This window comes from Polypterus senegalus, chromosome 7 (assembly GCF_016835505.1).
Source record: "Polypterus senegalus isolate Bchr_013 chromosome 7, ASM1683550v1, whole genome shotgun sequence".
NCBI lineage: Eukaryota > Metazoa > Chordata > Cladistia > Polypteriformes > Polypteridae > Polypterus > Polypterus senegalus.
In genome coordinates, this window is record NC_053160.1 from 106,483,423 (window position 1) to 106,509,400 (window position 25,978).

Below are 25,978 nucleotides of genomic sequence, written 5' to 3' on the forward strand. Positions count from 1 at the left end.
ATGTTATATGAAGCACATATGTGGACAGAAAACACTATTTAAAAATTCTGTGTAATATCAATACTAATAATGACTTGGAAAACTGTGAGTTATTGGTTCATTTGAAACATTAAACCCTAATTTAATGGATTTATTAGCAATTAATTTCATTATCTATAATGCAATTAAGTGATAAGGTGGGAAATGTTTAGAAATGTTTCATGTGCTCTATAGTAATTTAAAAGAGCATATGTTTAATGTGTTTAAACCCAAGTGGACAGGATCCTACCAATTTGAATGCATACCTAAAGAGTGCACATAAAGAGGAGTATAAACCTTGCAGCAAGGAAGACAATGCGAATAACATGTGAATGGTCAGATGGCAATTGCAAGGGAACCAACAGCCGTAGCAGTGGAGCCCAAAGAATCACTGGTATCTTTCTTCCAGAAGCCAATGTTTTTGGCCAAAGGGTTAGTGGAATAGACTCTCATGTCTTCTGCTCCATATAACTGAAGTCTGAAATATCTTTAGATAAATAAAACATACAACTTGACAGCTACAAAGAAAACTAATTTTTCAATTTCCAAACTTTCAAAGAATAGGCTAATAGCATCTTTTAGACTAAAGAATGTTACCAAAACTAAAAACCTAAAAGAAGAAAGTGCTGAAAATCTAAAACTAAATAAAAGCATTTTACAATTTAACCTTAATAATAACAGTATATAATTTAAATGTATTAATTTAGGATATGAGGTGAATGAGTCTCTTGTTTCCAGGATTCCTTTTGTGGTCAACTTCAAGGAACTGAAGTTTCCCATTCAGATGATTCGCTGGTATTTTCATCTGGGGAGGTGTGGGGAATTTTGCAATAACAGATGGGCAGTGTAGGAGTATGCACCTAATATAAAATCTGCTCTGTTAAACAAGATCAGATCTCATGGAACATCCTGAAAAACTGCAGAGATGGTAAGCTTTTTAAAATGTACATATCTGAACTATTTTATAAGATATCAGTACATCATAATTAGAAATCGGAAGCACCCACAGTGGTATTAAAATTAAGAAGCCACAATATTCACCAATAAAGGGTGGAATTCTTAGAAATATGACAGTGAATTAAACTAAATCAAGCCTTTTCTCACTCTATACTAATCTGTTAAACTGTTTTGGAAATCATGTAAAGAGTAACTATAATTGTGAAGAGTGTGAATATTCATAATCTTTTTTTCTTATTATGTGTGTATATAGTTACATGTGTCTTTTAATAGTGTGTATGTTTACATGCCAGTAAAGAAAAAAAAAGTTTTGTTTATGTTGGTTTAAAAGTCCTGCAATGGACTATAAGACCACTGCTTTATGCCTTAAAATACCTATTTTTACGTTAAAAAATAGGGAGGATGCCTTTCTTGACTTTAATTATAAGTTAACTGGTATTACATTTAGTAGTATTTAGTACTATTATAACAACAGAATTGTTTTGCTTATGGTAAAATATTTTAAATGGTAGCACTAGGGAACAACAATACAGCTTGAACAACAATACAGTCATGACAGATGCTTGTATAGTTCTCCCAAAACTACCAAAATCAAAATTGATTTTTTTCTTTTGTGCTCTGGGTTTTGAACATTCTCACTGATTAGTAAGTGTATTTAAGACAGACTTTTTTCTCCTCTTTTGTAGTGTGTAAACAGTTTCAAAGAATATCTATCTATTTCAAACCCATTTAATTTAAGATTCCAAGAACCAATATTTACTATAATATCAAAAAATTGTCCTTTTGGTCTTTGATTAAGATTAATAGTGGATACACTTGAAATAATATGAATAATTGAGTTTGAAGAAGAATATACTTAATGCTGATATTCCTACTTGTTATCTCTGTAATGTCAGAAAGATATCATTCAGAAATCTGTTAAGAAAATGTTAAATGATGTCTATCAATAGTACTAGTAATAAATACAAATAATACATAATGAATAAGCCTTCCCAAAGGAAGTACATGACTAATCTGTCTGAAGAGGGTCAGTCAGTCATTTTCCAACCCTAAATATCCTAACACAGAGGTTTGCTGGAACCAATCCCAGCCAACACATGGCACAAGGCAGGAACAAATCCCAGGCAGGGTGCCCACCCACCGCAGGACACACACACCCACACATCAAGCACACACTGGGGACAATTTAGGATCACCAATGCACCTAACCTGCATGTCTTCAGACTGTGGGAGGAGATCGGAGCACCCGGAGGAAACACACGCAGACACGGGGAGAACATGCAAGGAGGACCCAGGAAGCAAACCCAGGCCTCCCTACTGTGAGGCAGCAGCGCTACCACTGTGCCACCGTGCCGCCCTGTAGAGAGTTAACTTTAGAATTATTAACCAAACTACGATTTGAAATTACAAAATGGCACATATTTCATGCCTGGTGTTTCAAACAGGTGTCTTTTACTGAATGAAGTACATAAACACATGTATTAGATGCCTGCATAACAAAATAACAAGTCCAACAATTACCATGCAGTATGCTAAAACAAAAGAAAAAAAACTTACATGGCCTAAACAAACCATCTAGTAATCTTAGTAGTTAAACTACATACACTTATACTATTAGAATATTCACAGTAGTTTACTTCCTTTTTTCACCTAACAACATGAATACTTCGAAAAATAATGGCCATACCAACAGCTTACCACACAGCCATTGCTTCCTGTTTCATAAATCTTTGCTCAAGGAATTCAGGTCAAGGATTTTTCTTTATCACAAGTGGCAATGAAAAAGTGTTGCCCCTCTGAATAGCAGCCATAGCCATGCACTCATCCCATTCTATTTCTCTTTTTCTTTGAAAAATATTTCCTTTTTCTAGCTTGGAGTTCTATAACAGCAATAAAAATGTTTAAGAATAGTTTTACAGCTATGTAGTACATACGTAGTTACACCATTTGGAGCACAGGCAGGGTTAAGTGACATATTCATCATCACAAAATGAGTCAGTGGATGGAACTGAACTTGTGAGAGTGTGGTTTCCTGGTTAACTTCTGAAGTCACAAAACAATCTTCTGAACAAAAAAGCATGCTTAATATAGGTGGGGATGTGATCAAAGTCATATTATTAAAAATACCATTTTTGACTTACCCTTGACTGAAAATGTTCAAATATACTAGTAGTTGTGTTATATTTTTGCCATTTTCACTCTATATTTTCAATCTTATGCACGTTAAATCCATTGCAAATGGTCTTAAAAAATTAGGCAGCTAATATTAAAATATATTCATTATTTATTGAACTTCTGTTTAGCTTTACTGTATATAAGGCATTTACATTTACAAGTGCTTTACATATTTAAAAATATAAATCAGTTAAACCAAAATTCAAAATAACATGCAATCAAATGCAAAATCATCAAAAATGGATACATGCACATTATATACTGTGCACTTAAAAATATACCAAAACTTAAATAAGTCTAATATTAACAATATAACTTAATGATAAACTAAAAACCTAAATCAGCTGATAGTGGGACAAAGAGAACTAGTCTATTCAAAATCAAGAAGAAATACTTTTCATTACCTAACGGCAGTATTTCAATTTATTAAAAATTTGAGCACTTGCACAGATTCACAATGAAAAGCAGCAATAAAAGTGTAATTATTCATGTAATATTTCCAGTAATACGCTGTATCTATTAAAATGACTATCCATCCAGAAATTTATAAACCTATTTAATCCTATTATATAGGTCTGAGGTCTAGACACAATACAATAAAATATAGTTTATTTTAATATAGTCCAAAAATCACACAAGAAGTGCTGCAATGGGCTTTAACTGGCCCTGCCCTTGACAGCCCCCCAGCCTTGACTCTCTGAGAAGACAAGGAAAAACTCCTAAAAAACCCTTGTAGGGAAAAAATAGAAGAAACCTTGGGAAAAGCAATTCATAAAGAGACGCCTTTCCAGGTAGGTTGGGCATGCAGTGGGTGTCAAAAAAGGGGGTCAATACAATACAATACAATTCACAGAACAGAACAGAACAAATCCTCAATACAGTATAAAAATAAAAAATGTACAAGTACGGAGCAGAATTTAAGAGTAGATGATATCACATAATAGGATTTGGATTTGTTTAGAACTTTATTTGTCCAAAGGGAGAAATTTGGCTTTTTACAGTAGGTCTTTAATAAAATAAATATATAAATATAAATAAGTAAATAGACACACACACACACACAGATACACCTTGGTCTGAACACACACCAGAATGACAATAAAGCAAGAAAATTAAAAAGAAGGAAAAGTTCTGACTAGGCTGTTACAGTCACAATGAGGCAGGCATAGTGCTATTGGTATGAAGGAGCCCCAGTAGCGTTTCTTGACACACTTCTGCTGAATAATTCATTGGATGAAAGTACTCTGCTGGGGATCAATAAAGTATCTTTCTATCTATCTATCTATCTATCTATCTATCTATCTATCTATCTATCTATCTATCTATCTATCTATCTATCTAGTGTGTCGGAGAGAAGATGTGCAGCATTGTTTATAATGGCACTCAGTTTTGTTTTAATTTCCTCCTTTGCTACTATTTTCTGGGTGTCCAGAGTGTGTCCTATAATTGCGCTTGCCCTTTTAATTAGCTTGCTGATTCAGTGGATTTCTTTTGAAGTGATGGTACCAGTTCGGCACACCATACTGTATAAATTTGCATTGGCCAACATAAAGATATAGAAGTTGTGAAGGATGTCAATTCCCACATTAAAGGAACACAGTCTTCTAAGGAAAAAGAGTGTGATCTGCAATTCTTGTATAGTTCCTCTGTGTTCTGAGGTCAGTCCAACCTGTCATTAATTTGGAACCCCAAGTACTTGCAGGAGTGGACCGCCTCTACATTCACTCCTTGAATTGTGACCGGACATAGAGACTTCTTGGTTTGATGTACAGTAACCAGTTCAATGATTTTACTGATATTATGATGCAGACAATTCTCTTTGCACCAAGAAACAAAATTCTCCACATGATTCCTATATTCTGTCAGATTCCCTTTATTAATACACCCCATAATCACAGAATCATCTGAGAATTTCTGCAAGTGACATGACCTGGTGTTTTATTTGTAGTCCGTGGTGTACAGAGTGAAGAGAAAAGGAGACACAACTGTTTCTTGTGGATCTCCATTTCAGAAACAAAGTCCTTGAGTCTCACAAACTGTGGTCTGCCCGACAAATAGTCCATTATCTAGAACAGAAACACCTGGATATATTTCTGAGCTCACTCCTTAACAGGGATAGTATTGAAAAAATCAAAAAAACATAATCCTTACTGTGCTGTCAGCCTTGTCCAGGTGATAATAGTCTTGTGGAGCATCCTCCACTCTAGTCTAGATTCTGTTTGTGGAGAATTGGGCGCAAGACTGGAAGAGAACCTTAACAAGCAATAGTTAGTTGCAAGGCACACTCGCACTGGGTCAATTTAGAGTCATCATTTAACTTAATGTGTATGTCTTTGGCATGTGGGAGTAAAACTAATGAATCCAAAGAAAAACAATGCAATTCCAGGCAGAGCAGACAGGATTAGGGCTTGTATTCCTGAGGCTATGAGGCAATAATGCTAACTACTTTTCCACTGTCCTACACTTTTAATAGAGAGTTGTACAGAAACTAATCAACTGTGTCTAAAATGAAAACAATACTCATCAGATGACCTGGAAAGCACAAAGTAAAGAAGAGGAAAACAAAAAGTGCCAATAACAATGGTTCTGGAAACAATAAATAAAAAATCAAATATTGCCTGCAATAGAACAGTTATTGCTCTGTCCCCTCCTCGACACTCTTCAAGACTGCAGCACATCCATCCATCCATTCATCCATCCTCTTCCGCTTAGCCGAGGTCGGGTCGCGGGGGCAGCAGCTTGAGCAGAGATGCCCAGACTTCCCTCTCCCCAGCCACTTCTTCTAGCTCTTCCGGGGGAATCCCGAGGCGTTCCCAGGCCAGCGAGGAGAAACAGTCCCTCCAGCGTGTCCTGGGTCTTCCCCGGGGCCTCCTCCCGGTTGGACGTGCATAGAACACCTCACCAGGGAGGCGTCCAGGAGGCCTCATGATCAGATGCCCGAGCCACTTCATCTGCCTCCTACTCTGAGCCCCTCCCGGATGACTGAGCTTCTCACCCTATCTTTAAGGGAAAGCCCAGAGACCCTGCGGAGGAAACTCATTTCAGCCGCTTGTATTCGCGAGCTCGTTCTTTTGGTCACTACCCATAGCTCAAGACCATTGGTGATGGTAGGAACATAGATCTACTGGTAAATTGAGAGCTTTGCCTTACGGCTCAGCTCCTTTTTTACCACGACAGACCGATGCAGAGCCCGCATCAATGCCAACGCCGCACCGATCCGCCTGTCGATCTCACGCTCCATTCTTCCCTCACTCGTGAACAAGACTCCGAGATACTTGAACTCCTCCACTTGGGGCAGGATCTCTCTCCCAACCCTAAGAGGGCACTCCACCCTTTTCCGGCTGAGGACCATGGTCTTGGATTTGGAGGTGCTGATTCCCATCCCAGCCGCTTCACACTCAGCTGCGAACCGATCCAGATACATACTAATATTTTTTTTATGATCTAAATTCTACTACTTCAATATAAACGCTCTGCTTCTGTTTTGTTACTTTTGAGTTTCTATTTCTAGTTTTCCCATTAGATTTGTCACTGTATCGTAGTTTCAGATTTGCTGATACTAATACCTAATTTATGTTTCATACTACCACTTTTCATCTGAATTTTATTACTCAACCATTATTAATTCATATTTAATACTGTTTTCGCAAACCTCTTGTGTTTGTTTAAAGACCTTTTCTCAGTGATCACAATGACTTAATTTCCTTTCTTTCTTCTGTTTCTTTAATCACATTTATTATTTTAACATTCAATTTTGCATTGTTATCCTATACTTTCTTACTTGCTCTGTAAACGTTTTCCCCCATTTTTCAACATACCATAGTTCATACTCCCTGTATTTTTACACTCACCCATAGCACATTTCTTCTTTACTTCATTTTGTAGCTCTTTTTTGACAAATTTAATTCTTTTTCAGCTTTCTTTCATATAACACTCGTTGTTTTAGTAATGCTTCATGTGCACTTAACCAATTCAAGCATTTAGGTTCATTTCTTAGTATTTTTTATGCTCCTTGCTTCTGCGATCACTGATGTTTTCCCAAAATAAAATTTCACCTTTGACAGAGCAGTCTTATTCCTTTGTATTGTATGTTTTTCCTTCCATTTACTTCAAATTTCTTATTTGCTGTCCTCAATAGCACATCTGTAGTTTTCTTTCTTAATTCTCTTATAATACTCTGGAGTACTAAAGACTACAGGCTTATTCAGACCTGGTTTAATGATACTTTAATTCTTTATATCTACCTCTAGGCCATATCAGCACATTCTGCATTTTAACCTGTTCTGTAGAGGATGCGTCAATGTGCTGTATCAGTGCATGCTCCAAACCTCTCTCTGTTAACTGCAATATTTTCTACCATGGTTGTATATTTTAACACCATCAGTTTATGGAGATTTGAAAACTCTCTTCCACTTTTTCTTTGCTGTTTGTTACTGTTTGTTTGGATTCTTTTACATTTTGAACGTGAAAAAATAAAATGAGCAGCCTACCAATCTGATAAATTACACTTCTTTGAAATAAGAACACTATTCATTAATACTTTAACATTTGAATGATGACTTTCATTAACAAATGTTTTTATCCTGTAATGTTAATCTTCTTATTTTCACCCAGTATTCCACTTCTTTCAAATATACCCTTTCTGCTTACTTGGTTCCAAATTTTATCACTAGTACATTCACTGTATAAGTTTAACATTACCCAAAGGTTTTTCTTTCCATCTTCTGTTTAACACACAATTTCACTTTTCTGTATTTAGTTCTTCTAATGTTTTTTTTTTTATCACCTGGTATTAAATTAAATAATTTAAACTCACTGAAATTAAATGAAAATCAGTCACATTGAACTTGATTTGGATGCCATAATATCCTGGTGACTATTCTTACTTGTATGAGTAGCCTACATTGTTTCTTCCATGTTAAGTCCTTTTGTTTATCCACTTTTATTGTCTTCTTAATTTTATTTATTATTTCTTGTGCAAATGTATTATTTGTTTCTTTTCCATTAAACATACCTTTATAACAATATGTTGTTTAATGTTTTCAACTAGACCTTTGTTATCATTTCATACATTTTCCTTCATGGTCCTTCAGTTCTGTATCCCTATCTGTCCTTTTCAAAAGAAACAGGAACACTGCTATAACTATATTTTTTAAGTTAATTGTCTATTCTTCTTCTCTTAAAGTAACAATCATATGCAACTACTTTGCTTTCTTCCACTTTCTTAAACTGTATTTTTAAAATTAATGTTTGAATTCTAACTTTATTTATAATTCTGTTATTTATTCTCTCTTTAGTTTACTTCTTTTCTTAAATATTTTTGGAGAAAATCTCTTCTTTATTCCTTCATTTCTTCTCATCATTATTTAATATTCCATCTCTCCTTTAATGTAGCCCACTGCCTATATGATATCATTCCACGACAGTCTCATCTTCCACAATGATACAAACTGATATAAAATTCATATTTGCCAGATCTAGCTCACAGCTTTTCTATATTTCTTAGCATAAACAGTGACAGAAGGAGTCCATAAGCACATAAGCTGATGTATTGCTCCCCTTATTTTGGAAGTTTGCTTTAGTGGCTAAAACAATGATTGTAAACTGTGATTGATTTAATCTCCACCCCTAAATCAAGTGTATGTTCACATTAAAGAAAAATAAACATTTACTTGCCAGAGAAAGAACAGAAGTAAAGGAAAAGGATTAGATTTCAATGGTTTTGTGAAAAAACAAAGAAAGAAAGAAAGAAAGAAAGAATAATAAATGAGGCTCAATATAAAATAAAAAAGTTTTGGTTTGTATAGTGCTTACATTGGTTTTATTTGATTTTGTTTGATTGATTATACCAGTGTTTCCTAAAATATGGGTTGTTAAACCTGGACATGTTTGTGATGTGATGCCACATGACTGCTATGATCAATAGGGGGCATTGCAGCACCCCAAACTGCACACATAACCTCACAGACACAAGTCCCAATATAAATAAAAGGTTTATTAACAGAAATATCAAAAGTGATATAAACCAAATAATTCTTCTTTCTTTCTCTGTCTTCTCCTCTACACCTCCCAGGTGAGCTTTGTCCATTCTCCACACCCGATTCCAACTCACCTGGATGAGGTCAAGTGGTCTGTTTTATCTTCGACCTAGGAGTACTTCCAGGGCATAGCCCAATGGAAGTACTTCTGGGTCAATTTTAAGTCCTGCAAAGTAGGGATAATGAATTCCACCAGCAAATGTCAAATGTCCCAGCAAGCCCTGCAAGCATCCATGTGGGAATCGTAACCCAAAGCGACTGTCACCTAGCATATAGGGGAAGTAAATATTTAGCAGTTCTCATCTCCCCCAGTCCTTCCATTGTACTTGTTCCTTGTTCAGTTCTGGTCAGGGTGCTAGTCCATGTGTGCAGTTCATTACACTTTGTAGTACAATTTGCCCAGTTCCAACAAGAATTATGTGGTGAAGTATATTCCACCATTTCTTTAGCATAGTATTTATTGCTGTAGTACATGAAACAGCACAGCTGATGCATTACAGAGCACCTTCACTTCTAGGACACGAAAATATAAAAAATATTTCCCACAACACCACCTACCCTCTCACTACTATTGAGAACAATCAACTTGAGATAATCTAGAAGGAAAGACACATGCACGAAAGGAGGAAAGATGAGGAAATGACACTGACAAACTTGTAAGGTGAAAAATCTGTAGCACTTGAAATGTCAAAATGAAAATAATAAATGCAGCACAAGAATGTGATTTTTTTTTGGTGTTATGAAGGATGAATTAACGTGGCAATGGATAACTGGTAGATGCTTCATCGTGCATTGATGTTACTTTATAAATGGATTCAGTGCCGGTCGAAACCCATATGCAACCTTGGGCATATGTGGGTTGGGGTACGTTGGACAGGGGTGCTTAGGACAGGGAGTTGTGCCACTTTAGTTACCAAAACAGCGCCCATGATGTCCACAGCATGGATGGTTTTGTGTGTGCATCTCTTTTGTTACATAAACAGCTTTTGATGTTTATAGCATGCTTTCAATATTATTAAACTTTGAGAACTGGTCTCCCTTGATGCACACCCCGTGATTTACCAAACAGCTCCCGTCAATATCTATAGCATGGACATAACAGAAATGTTTAATTCACAAAGTTGTAGTCAAGAAAAAAGCAGTTTTGAATTTCATTGAATTGTATTTTTATAATTGTGAGGAACTTCATTAAATATTGTAATAAGAGACAAAATAGATCATAAAGAGTTTGGGCACCAAATGGCAAATCCTGTATAATTGTTAATAGAACAACAAACACAAATCCAAAATAACCATGAGAATGTCATCCCAGATGTAAGTCCAAGTATGAACAGATTCAAATGGTGGATTTTCTGATTTTAACTCCTTTTGGCAGGAAGTGATGGGTCCAAGGTTGACGGACACTGGTATTGAAATAAGTGGTGTCACAGCAGTCAATTTTAGTTCACAGAGTGAGGAAGAGAAACACCATTAGGACACAGTGCCAGCCACTGGAGCGGTGGAGGATTGCAATCACTAGAGCCCTTAAGCTGTCCCCTATGTGTCTGCATGTGTCAGGGTATTATTATTTACTTTGAAACGTGGTGCTGTGCTTTAAAATGAATCTAACATTAGAAAATGAATTTATTTATTATGTTATATTTAGGGTGGCATGGTGGCACACGCTGCTGCCTCACAGTTAGGAGACCCAGGTTCACTTCCCGGGTCCTCCCTGCTTGGAGTTTGCATGTTCTCCCCGTGTCTGCATGGGTTTCCTCTGGGTAGTCCAAAGACATGCAAGTTAGGTGCATTGGCGATTGTAAATTGTCCTTGGTGTGTGCGCACCCTGCGGTGGGCTAGTGCCTTGCCTGGGGTGTGTTGGCTGGGATTGGCTCCAGCAGACCCCCATGACCCTGTAGTTAGGATATAGCGGGTTGGATAATGGATGGATGTTATATTTATATATTATTATATTTGTGTTTACATATTTTGTAAATAAAATTCACATTCATTTACTAAAAATCTGTAGTACGTTATTACTTATTTTAATTTTCTGGCATAATTTACAAGAACTGTGAAATTCATTAAAATAAATATCTAACAATAGTCTACATTGGGTAAGACTTTGGAGGATGCAAAGGCCCAGAGCCGTACATCACCACCATTTTTGACAACAGTTTCTTGGCGGAAGTCACAGAATATAAAGAGCCGGAGGAGGAGAAGTAACTGTATGTGTAGAACACCAGTTATAGACCATCTGATTTAGGAGGGAAGTTAAGGTTAGGGATAGTGTGATTAGCGTGTAGTACAGACTGTTAAGATTAGGGATAACTTAAGGTTTGGGGTTAGTATTGTTAAGGTTAGGGGTTTGTGTAGGTAGCATGTACTATGAACGTGAGGTCATCTCACTTCTGTGCTGAAACTGCTGGTCTAGAAATGCTGACGTAGACTTACTGTGACATATTAGCAGGGAGGGGACTAAGCTTAAACTGTTGTATAGGCCCCACCTGGGTGTTCTGAGGAAACCACAGGAAAACTAATATTTAATGTTGAAGGTGAGGAGTTCTCTATAATGTGAGAATTACCAATAGGTGTATGGAGAACCACAAAAAACATACAGTGTCTGAAAGAAAAACCAAGAGAGAAAAAATTAAAATGGTACTATGCTATATCAAACATTAAAATCAAAGAGAGTGTGATCCTTCAAGTATCCATTTTGAGCGTGAGAGAGAGATATAGAGAAAATGAAAAAGAGAGAAGGAAAGAATGAGAATAATTCTAGCACCATATAATTTTCACAATATCAGGTATTTTCATCAGTCAATAAATGCAAATTAAAAAATAAATATATTTCTCTCAATATCCTGTTCTGGTGCAGTTAAATATTGTCAGTGTTCATAACAGGCACATAAGTGATGTTTTTAAAACTGCCCATAATAACTGTACACTGTGCTTACAAAATAAGGAAAGAAACAAAAAGAAAAATATGTGTATGTACTCAAAATCTGTATCGATCCATTGTCAAAATAAGGATTGAAATAAGGAAAATAAGATAAGATAAGGAACATACTTGCTGTAGGGGAAACAGTGCTAAAACAAAGGTGAAACCACTTGAAAAAATAAAAAAACAAGGACATTTAGCATAAAGACGATCTCTTTGACAATGAGTATGTTGCATCCCAGGATTTAGAAGAGCACCCATAAAAGGCCTGTGTAGATTGTGAGACATAGCACTAATATTTGAAAATAATATGAAACAATTTAATAGGGTTATGGGTGTCAGACAGTTGTATTAAGTCAGAGGGTTCATAAGGCAAAGACTGTATTGTTTAACAAAATGCGACCCACCAAATTTTCCAAAACTAGGAGACCACCTAATTCACCTAAATGGTTGAGCTGGCCATTGCCACTCTCTGACATGTATTCTTGATAGCTGTGCTGCTCTGTAAATGTTTCTGTTTTATAGACCTTATTATTGTCTTTGCTTTATGAAGTGCCTTTCCTAATTTAATACATTGCAGTTTTAAATATAAATCAACCAGCTGTGTCATGCAAGATATTCATCCTGAAATCCAGATAGAATGTACAAGCATTAAAAAAGGCAACATTGTTCCCTGGAGACTATACTTTCTGATCTGCTAACAATATAAAAAATAATTTGAATTGATGACCAGAAAATGAAACACAAGACAGGAAACATGCTAGGTTCTTATACTAGGAAATCAAGTAAATCTTTTGCAAAACTAAAGCAAAACACTATATTGTAGACAAAATAATGTTGCCAAAGAACTGAACACCAGGAGAAAATTAAAAAAAAATAAAGAAACAGAAAGTCGTTCTGTTGACATCATAGAAATACCATATCAACGCAAAATGGTTTTTAAACAAATCAAGCAGTAATTTCCTTGCACCAAAATACCAAAAACAATTTTAAAAGTCAACGTTCGATTTGGTGAGCTGATAAAATGTAAGAGTGAAGGTATTTGCATAGCTGAGTGAAATCAATAAAAATACAATCCCTTTTCCATCAGCTTTTCATCTTTTAGATAAGGTGTGTTTATTTTATATGCTCTTTGCATATTCTACAAACACAAAAAAGTAACTTCATTGAAAAACTATGAAGAAGTAATTATATTTTCAGAGCTAAGAGTGAGATTATGAAAATATGACCTTATCTCCAATGTCATTTTTATTTGTTAAATTGTTTAATTTGCTACTGTCTCTTTGTAAAATGAACTCATGAACATTTAAAAGTTTGAATAAGTTGAGCTGCTGTCAAATTAATTAAATTAATTAATTTTCACTGTTTTGTCCCTGTTTTAGATTGTTATTTTTAAATTGGTTTATTTTTCACAGTTTCTTTATATTATTCGCAAAAGTATTTAGATGTGTATTAAAAAAACATAAGAAAAGCTGAATTGCTGAAAAAATATCAGGGGAAATTTTAAAAAATGAAGCGGGTATTATGAAAATAAACTCCTCTTTCTAAAATAGTTTTTTAGATTTCAAATGGAGTTTGTTTTTACAGGTTTTTCTTCTTACAGCCAAACGAAGATAATGAGCATTTACACAAATAAAAAATTTATTATTTATAAAATGTAACTGTGAAGTGAATTTTCACATTAGTCGGGAATCATATAAATATGGGTGTACCACACACTGTATCTTAGGGATTATTGGAGGTGAAAGCACAAGATCTTTGGATTGGAAATGTACAAAATAATCAAAGCTTGTTGTATTCATCTGTACATTTTTCTTTTAAAAAATGGATAGCAATTTTTCTCACCTGTTCTAAATAAAGCTAACATTTTCGCAGATTATGCTGCATTCTCCTACAGTGATGATTTTTTTTTTGGTTAACTCTTGTTTTCTTAGCATCACCTTTATTTTTTTCTTTTACCATTGGTGTCCATTGTAAAATGTTTAAATGCAGTGAGACAGTTAAGAAAATAAATGAATGGATAATTTTAGTTTCACCTGTGTGGTGTTGTATTATTTGGGGAGAGGTAATTTCTGAGAATTGATACCTTGCATGAGAAGCAGGGTTATACAGCTTATGGAGGGATTTTTATTTTTGTGAATTTACTAAATGTGTGTTCATTTATTTATGAGAATTTGAAAGGACGTGAATGGCAGCTCAACCAGCCTAGAAATTCCACTGGTGCACCAGGAAATCACCCAGTGTTCCAGATGGCCACTTCACCCCAACTTAGAATGATGGCTTTCTTTATCCACATTTAAATGAAGATCGTATGACTGTGGCAGGCTTGTCCTTTTTTATAGGCTGCTCTGCATTTGGTGCTAAAGCTTCTCAATAGAATAATTGAGTACGAGCTTATACTGCTACTGATGCAAGAGGCAGCACTGTTACATTGCAAAATTTTGAAAACTATGACACCCAAATTATATTTTTAGATTTTAAATGAGATGCAGTTTCTTTATCTTAAACCTAAATACAATACAATACAATACAGTACAATACAATACAGTTTATTTTTGTATAGCCCAAAATCACACAGGAAGTGCAGATACACATTTTCAAGGATAAAAAAGTGGAATTATTAACAAAATGCAATGGGAATATTTTCAGACAAAATATTATTCCCCCTTCAACTGAGGTTTTTAAAATTTTAAATAGGTTAACTTTTCACAATGTTTTATTTTTATCTTACGCGGATTAGCATTCAAAAACACACAGAAGTGCAATTTCTGAGAAAATGTTTGAGAAGAACATATTTTCCCAACTCAACTGAATTATGGTAATATTATTGGGGGGTGGGGGGGGGGAACTCTGATATTACCAATGAACATTTTTAGAACCCAGTGTTTAACTTAGCACTTCACTTGACAGCCCCTTGCAACATAAGTAAAAAGATTACAGGATAGATAAGCAACAGTAAAATTCAGCATAAACAATTACATGAACACACACAAAATTTGATTTATCTATTATATATTTTTGCTTTGCAAATACTGCTTGATTCAATAGCTGTGGTGTTTCTTGTAATCAAGGTCTCTAACCAATGAAGATAAACTTGATCATCTAAAAATCAACGTTTTTAAAAATAACAGGATACTGACTTGCCAGGGCAATTCTTAACATATGAGCTTCTGTCACATGTTATCGACAAATGGATGGCATTCATAAGTGCCATATGCAGAAAAAAAAAAATCTGTGGCTCCTTTAAAGATGTCTTTCTTTTCCCCTAAGTTTTTGTAGTAGTGCACTAATACTTTTGAAAGCTCTCATTTTTTTACTACACCTAACCACCAAAAGGCAGATTTATAAAACCTGCATACAAATGCACCCACAATGTGCATTGTCATGCATTCACTACAGAGGGACAACTTCTGGGCTTGCCAGAATTAAACACTTCCACCCCAGGTCATGTCTTATCTCTTTTCCCACGCACAGCTTCAAAAAGATGCCCAAGGAGTTCTGCTGACTATGCCTTATCCAGTCTACAGACTGTAAGAGCATGGTGCTACTGGAAGAAGGTGTCTTATTTGGGTATGAACAACCTGAAAGACACAGTTTCAACTTGAATCATGATCGCTTTTCAGTCCCAATTTCAGAAACCATTTTTTTCCTGTTTTGTGCCACTGTACGCCTGTTATGTTGGATACTTTTATTTACGCTAAACTAACCCGTTGGCATCACAACAATTTATCCCCACTTGTGTATTCCTCTTGTTCAGTGACAGCATATGCAACTTACCACACAAAAGTCAAGAATTCTAGAAGAAACGTTAATGGAAGAACTTGTGTATACTAACAGCAAATCAGAGGAGAGGTGCTATAATGTCACACATGATCAAGTATTTTCAGTTATGGGGCACAGCCAGAGGCTCTTGAATACAGGTGGTGGTGTCTTAATGTGTCAGGTGGGACACTCTACTAGCTAATGAAGTGCTGCAACCTCATGATTGCATGTATGAGGTTTATTAACTTCATCCATATATGTATGTTTCAGGGCACAAACAGCATTAATGTGATTGATAATGGGTAAATAACACCAGTTTTATAAATATGATTATTTTTATTTGGGGAGTGGTACATGATTCCAGTTTGTTTTGGTGTGCATATATTTGCACACTCAAATCCATGTAAGGTTTAATAAATTAGATCACTGGACAGATATTTGCTGGAAAGATGCTGAATAGAATTGATGCTTATAAAGAGTTCGCTGTCATTCAAGTAGCTAGTGTAGCTAATTCTATTCTCTGTAAGTGTGGTCTTATTCCCGGCCCAATTCAATCCATAAGTACTTCTCTTTGTTGACTGCTAAAAAATAATATTTTTTTGGATAGGTCGGTAATGGAAAGACGTCCTGGGACAACCCAAAATTGGGAAGGTAGCTAATGGCTCTACTGCAATCGATATGTGTCCTGAGGGTGACTGTCTGACTCTAGGGGAAGAGAACACTCCCAGAAGTTCCTAAAATCATTCTTAATTCTGAAAGTGATTTCCAGACTTACTCAGGATGTAGTATCTGGTCCCTCCAAACCAATGGTCATTTACATCTGGTGGTACATTTTACAGAGGGAAGTGGACTAGCAATTCCATGGTGTATGTTTTGATTCTGCATGTGTTTAGAGTCAAAAAAACAGTGGCTTTTATTATTTGAATTGGATTGGACTGGAATTACTTTATTGTCATTCAAATCATACAACAAGGAGTGTACAGCTGAACGAAATTGAGTTTCTCCAGGCTCAATGTCCAAACACAAACATAAAGACAAGTTCACTTTATACAACAACAGATAGACATATGAGAGAGCATAAACAGACAGAATATATGTATAATCCAAAAGACAAATTGGTGAATAGTTGTAAAGTGTTCAAGTGATTATAAACATTAACTTAATGCACAGACATAACAGCATTTTAAGAGATATGAGATTTTAAATATATGTGTTCAAACAGTCTGTTTGTATGTTCAGGAATTTAACAGTCCCTGTAGATTGTTTTTTTTTTGTTAGTGGGAACTGAGCAGAATGATAGCCTGTGGAAAGTAACTCCTGCTGAGTCTGTCAGTCTTGCACCCCATACTACGGTAGCATTTGCCAGAAGGCAAAAGTCTGAACAGTCCATGGGCAGGGTCGGTGGGGTCTCTGACTATCTTAGTAGCTCTCCTAAGGCAGGCTTGACAAGTACAGATCATGGATAGATGAGAGGATAATTACAATGACTTCTTCTGCTGTTTTCACCACTCTCTGGAGGGACGTCTGATCTGAAACAGTGCAGCTGCCATACCTGACTATGAGGCTGTTGGTCAAAATGCTCTCTATAATGTCTCTGTATAATGTTGTGAGAACAGGATGGGGAAGGTTTACTCTCCTCATCCTTATTGTTAATACTGCTTCTGTTAATACTGCTTCACATGTCTTTGTTAATAAAACACACCTTTTCAGTTTAGCTGGCCCTTTAGGATTTTATTCTGGGTGTAGGGAAATCACAAAGTCATCCTTACAGGCCCAAATACTTTTCTTTTCTTTCTAATTACTGCTTATACCAGTGGTTTTCAAACTAAACAATGGCGACCCAGTGTGGCCATGTTTTTGTTTCAACCAGTTTCATAATTATTGAGCAATTTTCACTCTGCTTCTGAATTCAGAGAAGCACAATAGTGTTTTTTTACATTTGTAAGATACTTAATTATTAAAATATTAATTTTGTTATGGCTTTAAATGTTTAAGAATTTTGTGTTGATTTTCTATTAATTTGCCAATTTTCTGTGTAGTTTCCTATCTTATTAATGACAATTAACAACAAGGAGAGCAGATGCTCAGGCAAACAACACTAATGGGTCCCCAGGACAGAGTTATAAAACCATACAATAAGGAAGTCTGTTTTGCTGAAGTTTAAAATTGTTTATTCACTGTTGCATTTTGTCATTTCTATTTATATTGTAATAGTTATAGACTATTCATATTTTGTCAAATTAAATGGCAACTGTTCAAACTTGTCAGCTACTTTATTTATAAAAGGTTTTGTGCCAAACACCTGAGGGCAAATAGTATAGACTGTGTTACCACTGTACATAATTGTATATGGCCTTATGTATTTAGTTGTTTATAACATACCTACAATCTCTGTTGGATTATTGACTTGTCTAAGCCTTACACTTCTACATAAATATACTGTATAGGGTGGTCCAGATCTAATTATGCAATTATTATTACGCTATATCTTATTAAGTTTATTACATAGAAAATCACCCGAAAAATCCCAGAACATTGAGAAGTGTGCGAAATGACGACATGAAGAATCATCTTCACGACGAACTGGAATCATCCCCGCATAAATCAAAGTCATCCAGATGATCTGGATCTGCATAATTAGATCTTGACCACCCTGAATAATATAAAACAGTATTTTTTTCAAAACAGTTCATAAGTTCTACTGATTTTAGTGTTTCTTCTGACCTTACAGATTCACATTCTCATCACTGGAACCTTGTGTGTGGTAGTTCATGCTTTCAATATTCCATCTAAATGTAAGTATGACAGAACTTCTGTAACATTTCTTTTTCAAATGTGGCCTGTAGGGGGCATCCCACACCTGAACTCTAAAACATAAACACCACACACACAAGTTCTTGACTGCAAATACCTTTTCATTTGGGCACAGTACCAAATATACAGGTCAAAACACACCCCAGATGATGCTAGTACATATAACACCAGCAATAAAGATTTATTTCTTGTGTATTCCTTCTTATCCTCCTCCTCACCAGAAAAGCACTCCCCACCTCCACTTCTGACTCAAGGCAGAGCCAGGAGTACTTCTGGCATGTCAGCAAAGCAGCTTCCTGATGATAACGGTGCCTCTTCCCGAAAGACCCAACAGGACTGCCCAATGGAAGTAAATATCCTATGCAGCCATGTAGTGTACAAATATATAATATATATAATGACTAAAAAAAAACAGACCATTGGCACTTAAGGTCTCATATCATCAAGATCTTTGAGAGACTGGTCCTGGATTATATGAGTCCTTTAGTGGTGAACCACCTAGACAAACTGCAGTTTGCCAATCAAATAAAAATTGGAGTAGAGGATGTAATTATTCTTACTTGGACAAAGCTGGTAGCACTGTGAGGATTATGTTTTTTAATTTCTCTAGTGCCAGCAATACCATTCAGCCAGATCTGTTAAAGGGTGACCTTTGAGAAATGCAGGTGGATGAGCCTATGGTATCCTGGATAATGGACTCTCTGTCAGGCATATCACAGTTTGTGAGACTCAAAGTACTATGTTTTTGATATGGACGTGAGCAACACTTGGGCACCACAAGGAACAGTCCTGTCTCCTTCTCGCTTCATTCTGTACATCTCAGACTATACATATAACACCAGGTCATGTCACTTGCAGAAATTCTCAGATGATTCTGCACTTGTGGGGTGCATTGATATATGGGATGAGACAGAGAATAGGAGTCAGGTGGAGAAGTTTGTTTCTTGGTGCAAAGAGATTTGTCTGCTCTTAACATAAGCAAAACTAAGGAACTATTTATTGATTTTCATCTCACCAAAGAGCCTCTACGTCTGATCACTATACAGGGAGTGGATGTGGAGGTGGTCCGCTCCTACAAGTACTTGGGGTCCACATTAATGAAGAAAGGGCAGAGCTGGCTCTTTTTCCTCAGGAGACTGTGTTCCTTCAATGTGTGAAGTGACATCCTTCACATCTTCTACAAATCTGTGATTGCCAATGCAGTTTTCCATGCTATGGTGTGCTGGGCTGGTACTTCAAGAGAGGCCCACCGAATCTACAAGTCAAGCTCAGTTATAAGATGCACTCTGGACTGCCTAGAGGTAGTAGCAAAGGAGAGAATTAAAACAAAACAGAGTGCCATGATGAACACTGCTACACATCCTTTCCCTGACACACTGACACTGAGTACTTTAAGCAAACAAACTGTTCAACAGAAATTTGTCAAGAAACGCTACTGGGGCTCCTTTATACCAACAGCAAAATGCCTATATAATGCCTTGTATACTACTCTTCACGAGGGCAGGCGCAGAGCACTGTGTACAATTTTCAGTCAAAATACAAATAAGATTATACTAATTGCTGAATGCATAACTGGTACATACCATACACACATACAGATTTGTTAAAACACACAGAGAACAAGGTAGAAACTGATTAAACATAAATGAAAACCAACAATCTCTGTCCATTAATGAACTGATGAACCTAGGTCTGTTGATAATGGAGGAGATTAAAACTGTAAAAGAGAAATTCAAAAACAAAGACCTCCGACAACTGGCTGCCTATTCCTCCCTGGGTGTAGTCAAAATGAAATATAGTATGGGTTGCTAATCAGCTGCTCTAGTCAGGGCATGCTAAACTGAAGTAATGAATCTTGTAGTAAGTAATAAGTGGATTTAAACGTTGAGACTGAGATGAAGGGGCATCTGTTATATTAGCAGACAGATCATTCCACAGCTTTGGGGCCCTGTAACTAAAAGCTCGACTTACTACTGTTATTGTGTTAATCATTGGAAACTTAAGTAGGTGGGCATGTTGAGATCTCAATGTGTGGTATGATTTTTAGGTAATAAGTTACGATAATTGAGCAGGGCCTTGGGCATTTAAGGCTTGACATGTTTAAAAGAAGGATTTTGAAATCAGCCTTAAGCTTAACTGGGAACCAGTGTAAGGACTTGAGAACTGGAGTTACATGTTCGGATTTTATGGTTTGTACAATATTTCTTACTGGAGCATATTGAATGAACTGAAATCTTCATAATGAATGATTAGAAAAGTCAGTGAATAATACATTTCAGTAGTCAATTGTAATAGAAATAAGTTTAAGAATTATGCTTGTGGGGTCCTATCCAAGCTTATATGACAGACCATCCTTGCCTCCCATTACACAATGTACTATTCCTTCTAAAATATTTATCTTTTTGTCACAACAGAGTGCAAGAGCATTTGTTTTATTTGTTTACATCTTCAGGACACTGGATTTATGTATCATCCTGTTTGCTCTCTGCCTGGAGGTTTGCATGACCATCCCTACATCTGTACATTTCTCTTGACTCTAGTTTCCTTTTACAATCAAAAGCTGTTGTATATTATGTTGACATGTGATGAAGTGGCATTTGATTCAGGTTTGATCCTTGTGTTAAATGCATGAATACTGGCATAGCTACCTGGGACCCTGGTAATAGAATGTTTCTTTCAGTGTCTACAGTTTTTTTTCTTGCTTGCACTATTTTTAGTTTAATTAAATCCATTTGATTTTAATGTAAAGTAGCATTCATTCTTCCACAGTGTGTTTTACTATAATTGGTATTCAGAGGAAGTTGATATGTTTTAAAAGTATTCAAAATAAAAAGGCACAGATGCCCTGCTCAAGGTATACTTTTAGCAATACAAAAATGAAGACCTGGGTCAGCTTTATATTCACTTGTTTTATAAATTCTCTTACCTAGTACAGGGTTGTGGAGTGCTGTAGCCAATTGTCAAAGTGTTCACTGCAAAGAAACAATTCCGGACACAGTATTAGTTTTCTAAAGGTATACTTACTTCTCAGTTCATCTTCACAAAGAGTCACAGATCAAATTAACTCTTAAGTCTGTGATACACTTGAGAAATAAGAAACAATAATAATTGAAGGTGAGGTGATTGACCCATTTGTTTGAAACCCAGTATTTTTGGTGGATGAACTAATTATGAACTTTAAAATGTTTATATTCAGAACTTTGCATCAAGGCTGCTTAACTCATCTTAGAGGACACAATAAATCTAACAACTGAAGATGAATTTAAATTTGGAATTGAACCCTGTCTTACTGTCTCTATTTTCATCTTAATCTTATTAACTTTTGTTATTGTATTCCCAGTTGTAGTTGGTGAATTTTATAAAGATGTATCATTGGCTTGTGACACCCAGTTTATGGGTACTGTGACATGGAAACACAATGGAGGCAAAATTGAAAATTCTTTATACACAAGAATTAATAAACAGAACCTGACCTTAAAACAGCTTGACAGTCCCTCAGCTGGCAACTATACTTGTTGGGGAGAAGGTACTCTTTTAGACCATACGTACCTTGTTCTGCTAGAGGAGGAGGAGCAATATAATGAAGAAATCACAGGTAAACCTAACTTTGTAAAAGCTATCAGGAATTTGTCACATAAGAGTTCTGCTTATGACATTCTTTGTCTTCCTTTAATTCTATTTTATGTTTATGACAATAATTTCGAAAGTCTGGATTTGGCTTCTTCTAATATTTCTTACTTTCAGATAATAAAATACATGTTTCTTTGGCAGTTCTTTCTTTTATTTAATTTGAATGGTGTTTTGCACTTACATTAAATTTACTTTATCATTCGTATACTAAAATTGATCTTTAACTGATAAGATCTGTGCCGTTGATGATCTCACAAGTCTTGATTTTATGTTTTTGTCTGAAACTTGGCTCAATTTTCATAAAAATGTGGTTTTAATTTAAATAATTCCATACCATTACAGTTTTATTCATATCCATAGAATTACAGCTTTATTTATACTGTATGTAAAGGGAAGAAAGTGTAAGGAATAGCAGTGATATTCGCTAACATTTTTATCTGCAAAAATGTTTCATTTGCAAAATGTACCTGTTTTGAATACTTAGCTCTTACATTAAAAGGAAATCAACTGGTGTTATTTGTTCTCTATCAACCACCATGCCCTCTCCTTTCTGCCAGAACTATGGAACCTTCTGTCTATTTGCAATACTAATAATAAAACTATTTTAACTAGTGATTTTAATTTTCATATAGACAAATCAGATCAAAGATCTATGAAGTTTTTAAATCTATCAAACACATTTGACTTTACTCAACAAATCGCTACGCCAACTCACAATAGATGCCACACTCTGGATCTAGTGATCACAAGAGTATTGTTTATTATGTGGACCAAATTGTTGATACAGTGATTTCTGATCAAAACTGTATATTTTTTAACATAAAGTACCTGTCTGCATAAAAATGAACAATAGGAAAAATAGTATTGTAAAAAGTGCTGTTTCAATACATCTACTGCCATTGCTTTCACTGCTAACCTCAGTATTACACCTGCATTTCATCACACAGTTAATGACAAAGTATGATATCTACTTTAAATTTAGCTGCCCCTAAGAAACTGTAAAAGAAAACCCTCATCTGGTTCTGTATCATGTACCTCCTAATAAGAAAATGTTGCCAGGCAGAACATACATGGAGAAGATCCCAATTAACAGTGCACCAGGAAACTTTCAAAAAATACATAGACCTCTACAACAGGGCAATTTACACTGAAAGGCAATTGGTTTTTTTTTTGAAGATTATAAATGACAAAATGAATAACTCTAGAATTCTGTTCTCTACCATAAATAATAAATACATAATAAAAACACCTCCTCCGAATAATTGGTTAGATGAGACATCAACATCCAAGTGTGAGCAATGTGTATTATTATTCTTTAAGAGCAGAATCTCAAACATTAGATCTGGAATAGCCTCTTCCAGTCACCACTCAGTCACATAATATTATGACAACTTTTAAAAATATTCAGGTTATAGAACTTCAGAATGTTTTATCTAATTTAAGTCCTATATTTTAGATCCAATTCCAGCTTTTATTTTTAAAATAACCTGCACAAAAAATTAAGGAAACACTTAATCGTCACAGCATAACACTACGTCAGATAAGCTTCACTAATATCATTCTGTCCAGTTAGGAAGCAAAAGCGATTGTGAATCAACTTGCTTTGGTGCAAGTTAAAGTGGCAACAGGTGCCCCACAGAGGTAACAGCAAGACAACCCCCAATAAGGCAATGGTTTTGCAAATGGTGGCCCCAGATAGTTGCTCTCTCCTTATCCTTCCTGACTGTTCCTTCTCTAGTTTTGTATTTGGCTAGTGTCCTTGTCACTACTGGTAGCAGGAGGCGGTACCTGCAGCCAATTTAGTAGTCCATCTCCTCCAGGATGGCACATCCATATGTGCCATCAGAAGAAGATTTGCTGTGTATCCCAGTGCAATTTCAAGAGCATAGAGGTGATACCAGGAAAGCTGGACATGGCAATATAAGGGCATTAACCAGTATTTGCTCCTTTGTGCAAGGAGGAGCACTGCCAAAGCCCTACAAAATGACCTCCAGCTAGCTACTGGTGTGCATGTTTCTGACCAAACTATCACAAATAGACTCTATGAAGGTGGCATGAGGGCCCATCGTCCTCTAGTGGGACCTGTGCTCAAAGCCCTTCACCATGCAGCTCAATTAGCATTTGCCAGAGAATACCACAATTTGCAGATCGGCCATTGGCACACCCTTTTCTTCACAGATGAGAGCAGGTTCACACAGAGAACATATATAGACATGAAAGAGTCTTGAGATGCTGTGGTGAACATTATGTAGCCTGCAACATCATACAGCATGACCAGTTTAGCGGTGGGTCAGTGATGTTCATATCCTTAGAGGGTCGCACAGACCTCTATGTGGTAGGCAGCAGTACCCTTACTGCTGTTAGGTGCTAGGATGAAATCCCCAGAATCATTGTAAGTGCAGTGGGACCTGGGTTCCTTCTGATGCAGGACAATGCCTGGCCTCATGTAGTCAGAGTTTGTTCCTGGATGACAAAGGCATTGATGCCATTGACTGGCCCGCACAATCCCTAGACCTGAATTCAGTTGAAAACATCCAGGATATAAAGTATCAGTGTATCCAACACCACCAATTCATGCCACAGACTGTACAGGAGTTCGCTGATACCCTGATCCATATCTATGAGAAGATCCCACAAGACACCATCCATCATCTCATCAGAAGCATGCCCAGACATTGTTGGGAGTGCATACAGGTATAAGGGTCATACACATTACTGAGTCACATTATAAGCTGTTGCGAGGAAATTCATTCAGGTTGGATCAGCCTAAGATTTAAATTTTTGACTTTGATTAAATAATATAAATTGCTGTCGTGAAACTGGTATTTTTACTAAAGCCCTTAAAATAACTGTAGTCATTCCTTTACTTAAGAACCCAACCCTTGATTATTCAAACATGAACACTCTTAGGCCAATCTCCAATCTGTCATTCCTATCTAAAATAATAGAAAAGGTAGTGTTTTGTTATGGAACACTATTTGAATGAAATAACAAAAAAATAGCAATTATGAAATAAATAATCACATGCAAAAGTAAAGCTATATTTATAAATCTATACTAATAAAAGGCAAAGCCCTCACTCACTCACTCACTCACTCACTCACTCACTCACTCACTCATCACTAATTCTCCAACTTCCCGTGTGGGTGGAAGGCTGAAATTTGGCAGGTTGATTCCTTACAGCTTCCTTACAAAAGTTGGACAGGTTTTATATCGAAATTCTACGCGTAATGGTCATAACTGGAAGCAGTTTTTCTCCATTTACTGTAATGGAGATGAGCTTCAACGCCGTGGGGGCGGAGTTTCGTGTGACATCATCACGCCTCCCACGTAATCACTCAGTACATAGAAAACCAGGAAGACCTCAAAAAAGCGCTCAAGAAAACATGCATTATATAATTGAGAAGGCAGCGAAACAATAAGAAGCGAGTTCTGCTACTTCGGAAACAAAGCACGATGTAAACCTACACTTTAAATTAAGTTCATAGACAGGCTGCCGCTGGCGTTTGTAATTTAGTGCCCACCCATATAAGGCCGTCCGTCAGCGGCAATCCAATAGCAAACTGCCACGGGTAAATATTCACGGGTGAAGGACTGTGCTTATGGAGAGGAAGATGAGATGGTCAGGGTGGTGTTTGACACAAACTCAGCGAAACTGCGAGAG

At 36.2% G+C, this 25,978-nt stretch overlaps 1 protein-coding gene across 1 annotated transcript in view; it reads left to right on the plus strand.

Annotated features, from left to right (window-relative positions):
• The first annotated feature begins 858 nt into the window (after positions 1-858).
• Positions 859-25,978, plus strand: part of LOC120532772 (interleukin-12 subunit beta-like) — a 91,741-nt gene continuing 66,621 nt past the window's right edge. Inside the window, exons 1-3 of the mRNA XM_039759142.1 lie at positions 859-946; positions 18,602-18,665; positions 22,025-22,279. Of these exons, the coding sequence (XP_039615076.1) occupies positions 944-946; positions 18,602-18,665; positions 22,025-22,279 (322 nt within the window). The 5' untranslated portion in view covers positions 859-943. The remainder of the gene's footprint in view (positions 947-18,601; positions 18,666-22,024; positions 22,280-25,978) is intronic.